This window comes from Pleurodeles waltl, chromosome 4_1, assembly GCF_031143425.1.
Source record: "Pleurodeles waltl isolate 20211129_DDA chromosome 4_1, aPleWal1.hap1.20221129, whole genome shotgun sequence".
Classification (NCBI taxonomy): domain Eukaryota; kingdom Metazoa; phylum Chordata; class Amphibia; order Caudata; family Salamandridae; genus Pleurodeles; species Pleurodeles waltl.
In genome coordinates, this window is record NC_090442.1 from 128,915,285 (window position 1) to 128,932,979 (window position 17,695).

Below are 17,695 nucleotides of genomic sequence, written 5' to 3' on the forward strand. Positions count from 1 at the left end.
CCTCATCAGAGCTAGAGCTGATGGTGCCCACAGCAGAAGCTGAAGCAAGGGAAACTGAGGATGAGGCAGACACACTCCTCCTTGGGACTTTCCTTACCAACCCTGAAGGAGTAAAAGTGGGCCTACTGGTGCAACACTCTCTTATGTTACTAACACAACTCCCTGCAGTGTCTAGATTTTCCCCAGCACCCTTATTGTCCTGCCCAGTGTGATCAGAGTAAGTATCTAGTACCTCCTTTCCCAACACTAGGAGTTCACCCTCATCGTCATATTCTCTCTCCCTATCAGGATTCTGTATCCATCCTGCATAAGGAGGTCCAAGAGAATTGTCTTATTAGGGATTTTACCTGTCTTAAATGTTCTAGCTTTCCAAATTGAAAGCATCTAGCCACGTGGTGAGGAGAAGGGACACCTGGTAGGTGCGACCTAGTGGATCTGCTGCCTGTGGTGCTCCAATAATGGCAGGGGCAGGATGAGGAAAAGTGGCTGATCAGAGACCTTCATTCCATAAATGCATCCCACAAAGGACTCTGCCCCCTTCTCCTTGTACTGTGTGTGGCTATGGGTTTGAGGCCTATGATGACCAGCAAGACACCACAAGATTCAGACCAACCCACTCAAGAGCAGGAGGTTTTCAATGAGGAAGACAGACACTGGTGAATTTTGCAGCTGACCACTATGGAGGGGTCCACACATCAGTGTAGAGAATGCAGGGACTGAAGTATAGGACCCAGGGACAATAAGAACAACTGGTAGGATGAAAGGAGCAGTTTGCAGGTATCAGGTGCCATCTCTACTGCCTGGTGGCGGACTGGAATCACACCGCTCTCTAAATCGATGCACCTTCTCCACCATGCATCACCACCACCTGCATAGTGCACAGTTGTGCAACTGTCATACCTACAATTTATGTAAAGTGTGAGGCTGTAGGTTAATATTGTGCAATGAAGTGGGACAATCAGGCACAATACTTTATGAGCAAAGAACCAACCTCATATGCGATCACGGTACTTGAAGAGCAACTTAGGTTTGCCAAATTTGTGCTCTGCGATTCCTCACGTCAATATGCGTTCTATATTATACCTCTAATGAGGACCACTGAAGGGACACCAGACCGGGAGGAGGGGGTTTAAGTGCTTATTGGACAGCCACACTAATCTCAGGCAATGATTTGACGTCTGGCAGAGAATAAATGTTGAACCAGGAAATGTAGTTCAGTTAGTACTCGGACTGCCACCATGAAGTAGAATGGTGCAGATAAGATAAACTGTGAACTCTTATTCTTTACAGTTACAATAGTGAAGACAGTTGCACCATACACGAGTGAAGCAACCCTTGGCACCACAGGCAGGTTACACGCTGGCAGAGTGCCAGTTGTGTTGAGTGAGTTAATAGCGTGCTTGGTTTGGGGGAGTGGGGCTGAGTTGCTCCATGTGCAACTGATGATAGCAATGACATAGTGAAATCGGAAACACGTTGAAGTAATGTGCCACTGATTGCCTCTCCTACAGCCTTGGTTATGTACTGTTGCACTTTTCTGGTTATGGAAGTCAAATCCTGAAAAAAGCACCTTGTCCGGCTGTCTGCGGCTCTACTACTCCACTGGAATTAAGCAGTAACAAGTAATGGAGATGCAATATGTACTCTGACTGCACACAAAGTACAACGGTGCGGATAAAATAATCTGCTACAGCTTTTAAATCTTATCCTACACATTCCAATACTGAAGAATTTTGCTTGCTCTACTCACATTTATCATGGCGTTGGAGGTGATGCGGAAGAGTGTAGCTCGCTCATTGACCTGTTTCATCTTCTCATTGCTCTCAGCAGGGAGCTTCAGAGACTCTAGCTCACTCAGTGAGCGCTGCAAGGCTGTACCATGCTTTGCAATTAAGTCATTACAAGTACTAAGGTCTTCTACTTTGCTGGAAAGTGTGCGCAGGGTAGTGTTCAGTTCCGTCTTATCTGTCTGAGAGGTAGGCTCTTCATCTCCAGATTCGTCTTAAAGTGGATGGACAGAATGAAAATAAAACAAGAAACAAAATGGGATATGAGTAAGAACAAACAAACATACACGCAGACAACAATATGCTGCTGCCTATTCTCATACCACTACATTAATTGAGTTTATGGAGTTGGAAATTAAATAAGATGTTATGGTGCTATTAATGTTGTGCACATTCTCAGTATCAGAAAGAGTAATGCAGTCACCTCCAATCATCACAAACTCACAATGCTTCACCAATAAATAGCAATCCTGCTGGAGAGGTTGCAGTTTACCTTTGGTGGCCCACAGGGAATTCATGGTCCACATTTGTTCAAGCAACAAAGTCTTCCCTATAGACATGTCTCATCTCATATGTGCTAGGATGGCAAATATATTTGCAAATATGACCCCCATAAATAAAGGCCCCCAATATTTGAAGATAATATGACAATCTCAGTTCACTACAGTTATTTATTTGGAAAGGTCAGGCACACACCTTTAAGGTTGATGTTGCAGCAAATTTAATTTATAATTAAGAAGCCTGGTAGAAATAAGGAGGGGTAGTAAGGACCCTGTAATTACACACTTCAAAATATATTGTACAAAATGTAAAATTACCACAACTCAGCAAGTCAAAAGAAAAGGACAGCTGTGTACACCTCTTTTTAAACAGATTCGTAAGACATAAGAAGGCAGAATGAAGCCAAAAGGCAATAAGTGGCAACAAGTCCTCGACATCCAATGAAAGGGCAATCAAGTGGTGGCCCAAGAAATAGACCAACACCTAATGAAAACATTATATTGTTGTTAATTTTCGTGATATCTGGCAGTAAAAGAAACAGTAAGAAAGAGCTTTGTGAACAAAGTAGTAAAGCAGCAGAAACGTCAATCACGTTTGGCAGCCCACTATTTTTTTCTGTGACACTTGTTAACTTGGGAGGCTGTATGGAGCACGGCTGTCAGCCTGCGTTACACTTTGTGTTCCTTACCATAAGAGAACTTTGCAACTTTTAGGGGGTTTCCGGGTTCGCATTGCCAAAAGATAATTTGCTTTTAACTGTCTTTTTTCCTCAGCAAATTTCTATTGTCATTTGTGATGCACTTTATTCACTTGTCACATACTCAGTCAGCTCAGCACCTATCTACTGCAGGCAGTCAGCCCTCTGCTGCAGTGGGCATTGGCCGTGAGGACTAGCCTTCAGCCTAGCCCTGTCCTCAATCCACCACAGATGACCAACACCTGCTGTGCCCAGCCTTTGGCCATGGGCAGTGGTGGTTGACCGCAGAGACCTGGCCTTTAGAAAGATCTACAGCAACTGTTTGTTGTCCAGTATTTTTTCTCTACTATAACTTTTTAGCGATTTGACCTGTTGTAAGTATTGTGGGCTTTTAACAACGCCCACCTCATGTCCATCACTTTCTCTCATTCATGGGCTTGCCTTTCAAAAAAATAAATCACTTGATATCATTGGTAATTGCTTTATGTTTGTCCTGCCTTGCAGACTGCTACTGTTACATGAATTATTGCATGATTGCCAATATACTGCAGCGTGGGCAAACTATTTTTTTTTGTCCCTCCCCTTTGTGTTGAATGGCGGCCATGGCACTCACAGCGCAAACAAGCACAACAGCGTGAACTCGATGGGCGGTATTGGAGCATTGGTCACATTGTTCACAATTACCAATCAGATGCATTTCTTGTGGCTCGCCCCTTAAAACACTTCAAATTGGTAAATGTTTTACATAAAACTGAAATACTCAAAGTGAAAGCGGCTCTCCCGACTACAATATTCACTGCACTCAGGAAAACTTGACTATTAGTGCTTTGCAAGCATTCTTTTTTACAACATTTTTGCCCATAACTCAGCCTGTGGTGGTCCTAGGACAATAGGACCAAAACCAAAACATTCAGCACAACGCATTCTTTCTGTCTAGATCATCTTTGGATCCCCCAAAATAATAACCCCTCCCACTATTCAAAGTCATTTTAAGCATTCTCATGGCTTGAACTTTTGTTTTCAAACTGGGAGTAACTTGTGTTTTAAGGGCCTTGTTTGTAATATCATTGCTTGTAGGCCTGCTATCCCTGAAAATGTGTAATGGACTACGCCCTCTAGGGGATACATATAAGGTTACTCTGATTTATGTATTTGTATTATCTTTTAGTGTGGTTATGCCCTCTAGGGGTTCACTATATGGTTACGTGACCATGTTTCTTATAAATGATATTTGGTTATGGTGTTCTCTAGGGGTGTTTTGACCATTCCAGTCTAAGGCCAAAAGTTTATTTCTGATAAAGGTTTAAATGATAATTGTATATGTTTTAATACTCTCCCCTTATTACAATTATGACCATATTTCAGGCCAAATTAAAATCCTTATTACACTATGACTGTTTGAACACTCTTGATAAGATTGGATGATCCTTCTAGTTTATTTCTCCTCTGTGGTTTGGTTCTGTCTTTTTGGGTGGGAACTGTGTTAGCCAGCAAACAAGTCTGATGGTGGGGTGGTGATAGAGGTATGCTTTTTGGAATTAGCATGGCAGATTTAAATTAGTATGCTAAATGGCAACATTTTCATTTTTTGCTGCACATAGACGAAGAAGGTAAATGAAAATGCTTTAGTTATTTGCAAGACCACTGGAATTATATGTCAGGAAAAGACGAAATTATGAGGCAAGGTTGACCAATTTATGTGGCACGTAAAGTCCAGTTATCAATGTACAATGCCAATAGCTCTAACTCAAGCAAATGTGAGACCTATTGCACTGCAAATGCTTGTTTGTTTGTTTTTTTGGGGAAATAAATATGCCTTTTTAGGGATCATAATGGTGGCTGTCAGATTGTATTTGGAAAATCACGGTTTTACCATATTCAACTTGTATTTTCCACTGACTGAGTTCAGTAGGTATTGTTGGAAAGGGTAGAATCTCTCCTTTTCAATGCCCAGCGGATCTCTGCTTGGGGCTCACCAAAGAAGAGCTATCACTAAGCACCAGGAAGTTTCAGCAGTTGAAGCAACCCATTGGGGAGGAAGTGTGCTTCCCCCATAGGTGGAAGTGATTACCTCCAATCCCGAGGGGGCACAAAGCTCACTAAACACCTGGGTAGAGTATTTCCGCCACACATGGCCAAAGGGCTGGGCACAGCATGGGTTCAGGTGGTTAGGGGGGAGTGGGCATCAGGGTCTGGATGCAGACATCACAGACTTCTGACAGAAGGTCGAAAGCTGTCAAGAGCTGCTACTCAATCTCCATGCAAGAAGATGGAGACTGGACAGGTTTGGATGAAGAACCCTCCCCCTGCTACTGCAACAGAAGATCCTCTCAAAGAGGCAGTCTGAGTGGAGGACCAATGGCTATTCTCAGAAGCTCGTGATCCCATACTCTCCATACCCAGTGCAGAATTACTTGGGCCCGGTCGTTCTTGAACTTCTTGAGAACTCTAGGCAGAAGTGGTATTGGCGGAAAGGAATACAAGAGGCCTAAGTTCCACTTGAGCCGAAAAGCATCACAGAGTGAGTGCCGCCTTGCACACTCTAATGTGCAAAACAGCTGATGTGTGTTCTCTGTGGAGGTGGACAGATCTAACCGAGGCTCTCCCCACTGCCGAAAGAGACCTTGCGCCACCTCCGGATGGAGACACCATTTGTGATCGAGCATGCGTCTCACAGCTGAGTTTGTCTGCTCTGGTATTCAGAGAGCCCGCCAGATGTTGAATCACCAGGGATATGCCCTGACATTCCAGCCGTGCCCAGTGACGCGGGGCCTCTTGACAGGGTGGGGTTGTGGACTCTTCCACAACCCCACCCCGCCCTACTTGTTGCAGTACCACATGGCAGTGGTGTTGTCTGTGAACACCTGCTCCATTTTCCCTTGGAGAGAGAGAGAAGGAATGCTTTCAATGCAAGCCTGATCGCCCTGAGTTCCGCCAGAGACCAGATGTCTCTGATCTCTGCCTCTCCCATGTGGCTGCCCCATCCTAGGGGTGACGCATCTGTCACCAATGTCTGATCTGGTTGGGGAAGGGAGAGGATCTCCCTCTGACCCACTCTTGCTTCGTTAACCTCCACTGCAGATCTCGTGCAGTTCCATTCAACATTCCCCTGATAATGAACCCATTTGGAATTTCAGGTCCCACTGCAGAACCCCCTATATGCCATCTGCCACGTGTGACCAGCAGAATGCAGGAGGCCATGAGGCTCAGCAGCCTTAGAGTCTTTCTCATCAAAACCCTGGATAGAAACAACCATCAGTATCATAGGCTGAATATCCTGGACTCGCCGCTCAGGAGGATAAGCCTGAAATTGCACTGTGTCTAGAACAGCTCCAAAGAAAGGGAGCATCTGCGAGGGAGTCAGGTGTGACTTTGCCATGTTTACAGTGAACCCAAGAGAATGCAGGAGGTCAGCCATAGTCTGGAGGTAGGAGACAACCGCCTGGGGCGAGCCTGCCTTCAACAGCCAGTTTGTGAGGTAGGGGAAGACTGAAACCCCTAGCAGGCGCAGATGAGGTGCGACCACCACCATTACTTCTGTGAACACCCGAGGGGCGCTGGTTAGGCTGCAGGGGAGCACAGTGACCTGAAAGTGCTTGTAACCTACTAGGAACCGCAAGTAACGTCTGTGGGCAGGCAAGAAAGGAATATGGAAATAGGCGTCCTGCAAGTCCAACGATACCATCCAATCCCCAGGGTCCAGGGCAGAAACGATCTGAGCCAAAGTGAGTATTTTGAACTTCTCCTTCCTGAGGAAGAGATTGAGGGCCTGAAGGTCTAGGATAGGACGAAATTCCTTGTCCTTTCTGGGCACCGTAAAGTAGCGGAAATATCAACCACAACCTACTTCTGGCACAGGGACCCTCTCTCTATGGCTCCCTTGGCCAAGAAAGCTGTAATCTACTATTGGCGAAGTGCCAAGTGATCCACTGTCATCTGGTCATAGGCTGGTGATAAGGCAGGAGTAGTAGTCTCGGAGGGCAGGGAGTAGCCCCTTCGGACGATTTGCAAAATCCATCTGTCCCTCGTGATGGATTCCCAGTGGAGCAGGTGATGGCGAATCTTGCCACCAACAGGTTCGAAGAGACAGGTGCCTTCAAAATGCATCCGGAAATGGATCATAGGGGGCCTCTGGAGCTGAGGCCGAAGCCACCGGAGCAGAGCCAGAGGAGGTCCCTGCCGACCCTCAGTCTGCCCAAATATGAGGCACATGGTCTCATGAAACTGCCTGAGTTGGGTAGGGGTGGGTCCGACTCAGGGAGGCGCAGAGCTGACTCAGAGACCGGCTGCGAGGATGAAGGACGATGCTCCTCCCACATTGCATCGCCCGAGCGACGGGGTGAAGGCGAAGAACGCTTGTTCTTATTCAACGACTTCTCGTGACCCGAATGTCCTGAGGACCTGGAGTCGGACGAGAAAGAGTGGTGATGGCTCAGCAAACGTTCTCGTGACCTTCCTCTTGAGGGAGAAGAGAAGCGAAGCAGAGTCAATCGGCGGGTCACTATGAGCTTTAGGGACTGCTCCCTCAATGCCTTTGTTCATGGCCGGGCAATCAGAGCATGACTGAGTTTTGGTCGCGCTTCAGACACCAGAAGCACAAGAGGTGATGATCCGTCACCAACATTATGAGGTGACTGGAATCACATAGCTTAAATCAAAAATGTATGGGAGAATGTGGGTGAAGTCACTGTTTAGAGGTGGGAATTCCACCGCGTGGGGAAGCACCTTTGCCTCTACCCTTTTTATTGTTGCCCCTTTAGGAACCTCTATAGTAATCTTTGGAGGAGGAATATTGATTCTGGCTATATTGGTAGGAGGTGGAGGCTTCTGAAGTGGTAGTTTTGGAACGCCCACAATAGCAGTAACGCAAAAGGAGCCCCTAGGTGGAGGTGTTTGGGTGACCCCTCATGGATTTAGTTGTTTCTGTCTTTTTTACTTTTTCAATGGCCCGATCAACTTTGGGCCAAAAAGATGTTCTTTGGCAACGGGTACATTTAGGATGTTTTGCTGGACATCAGGCTTGAACCCTGAAATACACAGCCAAGTGTGTGACGGACCAGAATGCTGGTATTAATACCTCTTGCTGCAGTGTCGGTAGAGTTAAGGGCACAACGTATGGAGGTTGTAGATGCAAGTCTTCCCTCCGTGACAAGCTCTTGTCCCCTTTTCGTGTGCTCATCTGCTAGATGCTGGAGAAGCTCCTCCATTTTATCCCAATGAGCAAGGTCATATCAGGCAAGCACACCCTTTGAGTGGCGATACGCCATTGGTTTGCAGATTGGGCTGCAACCCATTTTCCCACCGCATCAATGCGCTTGCTTCCCTTGTCAGGAGGGAGGGCATCACCAGACGCTTATGAATTTGCTCTTTTACAGGTGCTTGTGATTATCAGCGAGTCTGGTTCTGGTGGCTCATGTCCACTAATATACATAGGATCTGAAGGAGAGGCCTTATATTTTTTGTTAACCCTGGGGTGATTATTCTAGCCCTAACAGGGTCTTTGAAGATGTCATCTGTGTGGGGTAACATGCCAGTAAGCATTGGTAGGTATTGAGTGCCCTTCTGTGTGGAAGAATGTTTTGAAAAGGAAATCCTCTTCAAGAGGTTCCTTATGGAGCTGGACGCCATGGAAGGTAGCAGCCCTAGCTATTAGTTCCCGATATGTAGTGGAATCACCAGGAGGTGATGGGCGTGTAGGGAATAATTGTGGCTCAATGTCGCCTGCAGGACTGACATAATTGATGTCCCAGTGGTCATTATGTGGTGGTGCCCCAAAAGTGTAACCCCTCGTATCGAGTGGACCTGTACCATCACTTGGGGATCCCCAAGGGTAAGATGTCTAAGCGATCGGCAACAGACTGTGGTGAAGATGGTGAGTCTTGTGGTGGTGGTGGTGGTGGTGGTAGTGCAGGTGGCAGCAGAGGTGGTTCTCAGTTCAAGCAGCCAAACTCCAAACTATAAGAGCCACAGATAACTTTCTTGTCTTCAGAAAACTACTCAAGAGTTGTCTCTTTCCTTCATAACCACCATATTCATACAACTATGGACTGCATATGCCTATGTTGATAAATATTTTTTCTGATTATGTGTTTATTTCAAGTTATATATCGTTCTTTAGAAAATATGTATTGCTAATATGTCATAACAATAAAATACACACACACTCTTTAAACCTGTTTGACTAAGTATATTTACTCATGGTTCTAATTATGTATTGTATGTACATACATTTGTGCATATGTGTGTGTATTCATGTGTGTTTGTGTGTGTACATATATATATATATATATATATATATATATATATATATATGTGTGTGTATATGTGTATGTTGTTTCTGTGCTTGGCATGTTCGTCGGTCATTGGATGGCTCCTGGGTGGGTTGTTATACTAGATATCTAAGAATCCATGCTCTCATCTTATCACACTTATCTACCCACCATCATATGTCATGTCTCTATCAATCTATCCTTCATCCCCACTCTGACTCATCCCAAATTAATTCTACTACTTTCATCTCCTAAAAACTCTGCCTACGCTCTTCCCTCTGCTTCCACATCTAACTCACAAAACCTCACTCTACTACCATGACCTCCCAAACAACCCTACTAAATTTTCCCTAATTTATCTCACCCTGCTACTATGATCTCCCTAACCCTTCCACAGAATCTTCCCTCCTCCATCCCCCTTTACTCATCCCAAGCCCCTGGGATGAGTACATGAGGGATGTACTCCCAATTAACACTTCTGGATTTCTTTCCTCCTCCACCCCTCCATTACTCCTATCAATCTAACCAACCAACTCTCATATCCACAGCTCAAATTAACTCATAATAATACTAAAACTGTACTCATATTTCCCGATACTAATCCATCAATAATTCTTGTTGGGTTCCGGAGTAGCGTGCTACTTGCCGAAAAGCCCTTTGACGCCTCATCAGGGGTAGTAAGCGCTATATAAATACTATTACAATATAATACAATAAAGGTGGTGGAAGAGGGAAAGGACTAGTGGCTTTGTCCATTTTCTTCTATTTTGGTGGAGCATGAGAATCAAATGCTTCGTTACAATATGTTCAGTATGAGGCTGAATCTGTATTTGTTGCTACAGAGCATTACATTTCTCATATAATTTATCGGGAATAGGCTACACTGGTGTTTTCAATGGGCTTTTTCGGAGTCAGCCTCAAAGCTTTCGGATCCGAGCTGTGCTTGTGTTTTGGTGCCAAAGTCCCACTCAGCGTCAAAGCAGTGGATGTTGTTGGTCAGCTCAGCACCGATGGATGGGGAGGAGCCAAGGCTGTTGGAGCAGGAAGTTTGGCTTTGGATGATGTTTCAGCGCCAAGCTGGAGGATGGGGCATCCAAACTTGTCTCTCGGTGCCAACCATCGCCTGCCGACAGTGGCAGTCACAAAGGCCTCTTGTGGAGAGGTGGCGTGTGTTTTTTCGAATATTCAATGTGGGGTTGAGGGGCAGGGAGTACAGTAATCACTGTTCGAGTCTCCAGTGTAATGTAGGTTATTTCCAATTCGAACTCAGGGTCGGATTCGAGGCTGGCCTCGACAGAGAACACCTCTTCTTCCACTACTGTAACATCAGAGTGGTGTTCTTCAATGACGCCTTTCCACCCAAAGAGGTTGGGAGTGTCCTTGGTGGTCTAACGCTGCATCTCAAGCCAGCGTATCTACCAATCTCTGAGGATTTTCCTCAAGCAGAAGGATCGATAGGCCTCACAATCCATCTCCTTCAGTTCCGGTGACAAACACAGGTTACAGACCTGATGGGATTCGGTCCATGAATATATGGCATGAAAGCACGGGCAGAAATGGAAAGGCATCCATTCCAATAAAAAGAGGGCATTCTATGGAGGTCCTGCTGTGGACTGAGTGTGAAGGCCCCAAAGAGGGAGGCCCAGTGAGGGTCGCGATCGAGGCACGTCGAATGGATGAGCGGTGCTACCGCGTCTGAACACTATGGTGGAGGGAAATAATCTAACAATGGAGTCCATGCCAATGCCCACTATCGCTGAGAAGGAGGAGTCACTCTATCTTGTGACTCAAAAGACTTCTGCGAAGAAACAATCTGCATACATTCGGATCCAACACTAGATGGCAGGAGTATGCAAAGCATGTGTATCTACAGCCACATATGCCTCAAACTGAAAATGTCACTTACCCAGTGTACATCTGTTCGTGGCATCAGTCGCTGAGATTCACATGGTATGCATGAGCTCGCCATCTGGTGTTGGGTCGGAGTGTTACAAGTTGTTTTTCTTCGAAGAAGTGTTTTCGAGTCACGGGACCGAGTGACTCCACCTTCTGTGCTCATTGCGCATGGGCGTCGACTCCATCTTCGATTGTTTTCCCCGCAGAGGGTGAGGTAGGAGTTGTACTATAGTAATAGTGCCCGCGCAATGAAAAATGTAAGTATGTACCTATTAAAGGATTAAGTAATATATATACAAATGTACAAAATTGAAGGTAACTTCTGAACTGCTACAGGCTTCCGGGGAGGTGGGTGGGTCCATGTGAATCTCAGCGACTGATGCCACGAACAGATGTACACTGGGTAAGTGACATTTTCAGTTCGATGGCATCTGTCGCTGTAGATACACATGGTATGCATAGACTAGTAAGCAGTTAGTTCCCCATAAGCGGTGGTTTAGCCTGTAGGAGTAGAAGTTGTCTGAAATAGAGTTCTTAATACAGCTTGACCTACTGTAGCTTGTTGTGCGGATAGCACATCTATACAGTAGTGTTTGGTGAATGTGTGAGGCGTAGACCAAGTGGCTGCCTTACATATTTCTTGTATTGGGATGTTTCCTAAAAAGGCCATTGAAGCACCTTTTTTCCTTGTTGAATGTGCCCTGGGAGTAATGGGCAGTTGTCTTTTTGCTTTAAGGTAGCAGATTTGGATGCATTTAACTATCCATCTGGCTATACCTTGTTTTGATATTGGGTTACCTGCATGAGGTTTTTGGAATGCAATAAATAGCTGTTTAGTTTTTCTGATGTTCTTCGTTCTGTCAATGTAGTACATTAATGCTCTTTTGACATCTAATGTATGTAGTGCTCTTTCAGCCACAGAATCTGGCTGTGGGAAGAATACTGGTAATTCTACCGTTTGATTTAGATGGAATGGAGAAATAACTTTTGGTAAAAATTTTGGATTAGGTCGTAGGACGACCTTATTTTTATGTATTTGTATAAAAGGCTCTTGTGTTGTGAACGCTTGAATTTCACTTACTCTTCTTAGAGATGTAATGGCGATGAGAAAGGCAACTTTCCAGGTGAGGAATTGTATTCCGCAAGAGTGCATGGGTTCGAAGGGTGGGCCCATGAGTCTTGTTAGAACCACGTTTAGGTTCCATGAAGGAACAGGTGGTGTTCTTGGTGGTATAATTCTTTTAAGCCCTTCTATGAATGCTTTGATAACTGGTATCCTATACAAGGAAGTCGAATATGTAGTTTGCAGGTATGCAGATATTGCTGCAAGGTGTATTTTAATAGAAGAGAAGGCTAGCTTTGCTTTTTGTAAATGGAGCAAGTAATTTACTATATGTTTTGGAGTTGCCTCTAGTGGTTGTATCTGATTATGATGGCAGTACCAAACAAATCTTTTCCACTTACTTGCGTAGCAGTGTCTAGTGGATGGCCTTCTGGCCTGCTTTATGACTTCCATACACTCTTGGCTAAGTTGTAAGTGTCCGAATTCTAGGATTTCAGGAGCCAGATTGCTAGATTCAGCGATGCTGGGTCCGGGTGTCTGATCTGTTGGTTGTGTTGCGTTAACAGATCTGGTTTGTTGGGCAGTTTGATGTGTGGTACTACAGACAGATCTAGCAGTGTTGTGTACCAGGGTTGTCTTGCCCACGTTGGTGCTATTAAAATGAGTTTGAGTTTGTTTTGACTCAATTTGTTTACTAGGTAAGGAAGGAGAGGGAGAGGAGGAAAAGCGTAAGCAAATATTCCTGACCAGTTCATCCATAGGGCATTGCCTTGGGATTGCTTGTGTGGGTATCTGGACGCGAAGTTTTGGCATTTTGCGTTCTCTTTTGTTGCAAATAAGTCTATTTGTGGTGTTCCCCAGAGTGTGAAGTAGGTGTTCAGAATTTGTGGGTGGATTTCCCATTCGTGAACTTGCTGGTGATCTCGAGAGAGATTGTCTGCCAGCTGATTCTGGATCCCCGGAATAAACTGTGCTATTAGACCAATTTGATGGTGGATAGCCCACTTCCATATTTTTTGAGCTAACAAGCTTAACTGCGTTGAATGTGTTCCTCCTTGTTTGTTTAGATAATACATCGTTGTCATGTTGTCTGTTTTGACAAGGATGTATTTGTGGGTTATGATTGGTTGGAAAGCTTTTAGTGCTTGAAAAACTGCTAATAATTCTAGATGATTTATATGCAGTTTTGTTTGATGTATGTTCCATTGTCCTCTTATGTTGTGTTGATTGAGATGTGCTCCCCACCCTGTCATGGAAGCATCTGTTGTTATTACGTACTGTGGCACTGGGTCTTGGAAAGGCCGCCCTATGTTTAAATTTATACTGTTCCACCATAGAAGCGATAGGTAAGTTTGGCGGTCTAGCAACACCAGATCTAGAAGGTGACCCTGTGCTTGAGACCACTGTGAGGCTAGGCACTGTTGTAAGGGCCTCATGTGCAGTCTTGCGTTTGGGACAATGGCTATGCATGAGGACATCATGCCTAGGAGCTGTAGTATTGTTCTTGCTTGTATTGTTTGGTTTGGAGACATGTGTTGAATGACCCTGTTGAAATTGTGGATCCTTTGTGGAGTTGGCGTTGCTACTCCTTTTGTTGTGTCTATTATGGCTCCTAGATATTGCTGTACTTTGCTTGGCAGAATGTTTGATTTTGCAAAGTTGACGGTGAACCCTAAATTGTAGAGGGTTTGTATGACTTGATTTGTGTGGTTTGAGCATTGTGTGAGCGAACTGGTTTTGATTAGCCAGTCGTCTAGATACGGGAACACATGTATTTGCTGCCTTCTGATGTGTGCAGCGACTACTGCTAGGCACTTTGTGAATACTCTTGGAGCGGTTGTTAAACCAAAAGGCAATACTTTGAATTGGTAATGTATTCCTTTGAATACAAACCTTAGATATTTCCTGTGTGATTGATGGATTGGTATATGGAAATATGCGTCCTTGAGGTCTAGGGTTGTCATGTAGTCGTGTTTTCTGAGCAATGGTAACACTTCTTGTAGTGTGACCATGTGAAAGTGGTCTGATTTGATGAATGTGTTTACTACCCTGAGGTCTAGAATTGGTCTCAGTGTTTCGTCCTTTTTTGGTATCAAGAAGTAGAGTGAATAAACTCCTGTGTTTATTTGTGTGCTTGGTACTAATTCTATTGCATTTTTTTGCAGTAGTGCTTGAACTTCTATCTCTAGAAGTTGTGAATGGTATTTTGATAAATTTTGTGATTTTGGTGGTATGTCTGGAGGGAATTGCATGAATTCTATGCAATAACCATGTTGGATAATTGCTAGGACCCATGTATCTGTAGTTATTTTGTCCCATGCTTCGTAATATTGATGTATCCTCCCCCCCACTGGTGTTGTGTGGGAGGGGTGAGTGACGTGTGAGTCACTGCTTGTTGGTAGTGTTTTTGGGGCTTTGAAATCTTCCTCTATTCCTAGGAAATTGCCCCCCTCTATACTGGCCCCGAAAACCTCCCCTGTACTGTCCCTGGTAGGTGGGCGGTGCGGACTGTGAGGTGCTAGCTTGTGTGGCCTGACCCCGAAACCCTCCTCTAAAAGGTGTTTTGCGGAAGGTGTTATAAGATCCTCTGCTCTGCGGGGAGTAGAGTGCGCCCATGGCCTTGGCAGTGTCAGTGTCCTTCTTGAGCTTTTCTATAGCTGTGTCGACCTCCGGACCGAACAGAAGTTTCTCGTTTACTGGCATGTTAAGCACTGCCTGCTGAATTTCTGGCTTGAATCCAGACGTTCTGAGCCATGCGTGCCTACGGATGGTAACCGACGTATTAATGGTTCTTGCGGCCGTGTCTGCTGCATCCATGGAGGAGCGTATTTGATTGTTGGAAATGTTTTGACCCTCCTCAACAACCTGTTTTGCTCTTTTTTGCAGATCTTTTGGGAGATGTTCAATGAGATGCTGCATCTCATCCCAGTGGGCTCTGTCGTATCGCGCTAGCAGCGCTTGTGAATTTGCGATGCGCCACTGGTTTGCTGCTTGGACAGCAACCCTCTTCCCGGCTGCATCGAACTTCCTACTTTCTTTATCTGGGGGAGGTGCATCCCCAGAAGTGTGTGAGTTTGCCCGTTTTCTGGCAGCCCCTACCACCACAGAGTCTGGTGGCAGCTGAGAGGTGATGAAGACAGGGTCCGTAGGAGGCGCCTTATACTTTTTGTCCACCCTAGGCGTCACTGCCCTACTTTTAACTGGCTCCTTGAAAATGTCTTTTGCATGGCGTAGCATGCCTGGGAGCATCGGCAGGCTTTGGTAGGAGCTGTGGGTTGAGGAGAGGGTGTTAAATAAAAAATCATCCTCTACTTGTTCCGAGTGTAGTTCCACATTATGGAATAGAGCTGCTCTAGCCACCACTTGTGAGTAGGCTGTGCTGTCTTCCGGTGGTGATGGCCTAGTTGGGTATGTGTCTGGGCTGTTATCAGACACTGGTGCGTCGTACAAGTCCCACGCATCCTGATCTTGGTCGTCGTGGCTCATGGCGGTGTGAGCTGGCGAATGTGACGGGGTGTAAGTTGGCGAAGCCGGAGTTACAGGTGGAGGCGAGGGAGGAGGTGTTACCTTTTGTGTTGTGTCTTGCTGAGGAGTAAACTGAAGCGTTCTCTTTCGTTTGACAGGTGGAAGGGTACTGATCTTCCCAGTCCCCTGCTGAATAAAGATACGCTTTTGCGTGTGATCCACGTCAGTGGATTGCAGTTCTTGTTCAAATCTATGTTTCTTCAGTTGAGAAGACATAGAATGCTCTTCGGTATAGGAGCCAGAAACAGGGTCTGATGTCGCTTTTTTCGGCTCCGAAAGCCCTGTCGATTGTTTTTTCGGCTCCGAGGTAACCTTCCTCTTTTTCTGTGCCGAAAATTCTTGGCCTCTATGGTCTTCGGCGCCACTGTCTCGGCGTCGATCGGTGTCGACACCGAACTCTCGGTGTCGATGCTTCTGTTTAGCACTCTCTCGGTCCCGAGGAGGCTGCGTGCCGGTGTCTCGACCGAAGTCGGACGATCTCGACACTGAATGGGCCTTTTTCGGTGCCGATTGTTGGTCACCGAGAATTTGGGTGGAGCCATGGCCGGTTGGCAGTGGCGTCCCCTGGGCCTTCTTTCCTTTTTTAAGGTTTGATCTCGACGTCTTACTCACAGTTCTTGTAGAGTGTAGCTCGTCGGAGTCTGAATCCTGGATGGAAAAGGATTCCTCCTGTTCTTCTTCTGTCTCGAACTGTCGACGCTCTTTCGGCGTGGACGCCATCTGCAGTCTTCTCGCTCGACGGTCGCGCAGAGTTTTTCGGGACCGGAACGCCCGACAGGCCTCGCAGGATTCTTCACTGTGCTCGGGTGACAGGCACAGATTACAGACCGAGTGCAGGTCCGTATAAGGATATTTGTTGTGGCATTCGGGGCAGAATCGAAACGGGGTCCGATCCATCGGCGTTGTCCTCCACGCGGTCGGGCCGACTAGGTCCCGACGGGGTGCCGAAATCTACCCCGAAGGGCACCGAAGCGCTTCGATGTTCAACGCGTCGTCGTATGTGTCTATCTCTAACCGGATCGCAACGATACCGTCGAAAATCTTCCGTCTTCAGCTATCTTTCCGTTCCGAAACTCGGAGCGACATGAACACGTCCGAACCCGATGGCGGAAAGAAAACAATCGAAGATGGAGTCGACGCCCATGCGCAATGAGCACAGAAGGTGGAGTCACTCGGTCCCGTGACTCGAAAACACTTCTTCGAAGAAAAACAACTTGTAACACTCCGACCCAACACCAGATGGCGAGCTCATGCATACCATGTGTATCTACAGCGACAGATGCCATCGAACACACATTTCTATAGAATCAACCATTTACTATAAACAATATACTATAAACAACTTGGCAAGTTATAACTTACCTGAAAAGTGCACGTAAGTAAGGCTACCTAATTTCATTCACTTAATAAGATTAGCCAACTCATATCAATTACATGTACTAGTAACAGATTCCAGTAATGTTGAATCACTCCTATTCTGAGAACAGTAAAGGAATAATTATATAATGTAGAGTAGTAGGAAAACAGGTTGCGTGGAAGTGAAGCCATAGTTCTACTACAATGGAAATGCAATGAAAGTATGGATTCTGTGAAAGATAACCCATAATGCATAATGTGAAACACCTCCAACTCTGTCAAACCACTTGCAAAAATATACTAACGCCATCACGGTGCAGCAGGAAATCTTCAGTGCTGACAGTAAAATTTGAAGTTGTGTAGATTTATTTCAGTTGGGATTAAAAAGTCAATATTTGGAGAATGTGCAACGCTAATGGACTGAAAGATTAGGAGGAACAAAAGCCGCTTTATGGTAATAACATATCAAGGAATGTACCCGTTTTCCTTTGAGGTATACGTTCTACTAAGCACTGTTCTCCATTCCCATATAAGGATTTTTATAAGTGCCAATGACCAAAGGAGAACTTAAAAACAACTTCTGGGAGACTTACCTTATTAG

At 45.5% G+C, this 17,695-nt stretch overlaps 1 protein-coding gene across 1 annotated transcript in view; it reads right to left on the minus strand.

The window, feature by feature from the left end:
- The window catches only part of OSBP (oxysterol binding protein), a 353,464-nt gene that overhangs the window by 227,754 nt on the left and 108,015 nt on the right, over window positions 1-17,695 (minus strand). Inside the window, exon 3 of the mRNA XM_069227875.1 lies at window positions 1,751-2,001. Coding sequence (XP_069083976.1) covers window positions 1,751-2,001 — 251 coding nt within the window. The remainder of the gene's footprint in view (window positions 1-1,750; window positions 2,002-17,695) is intronic.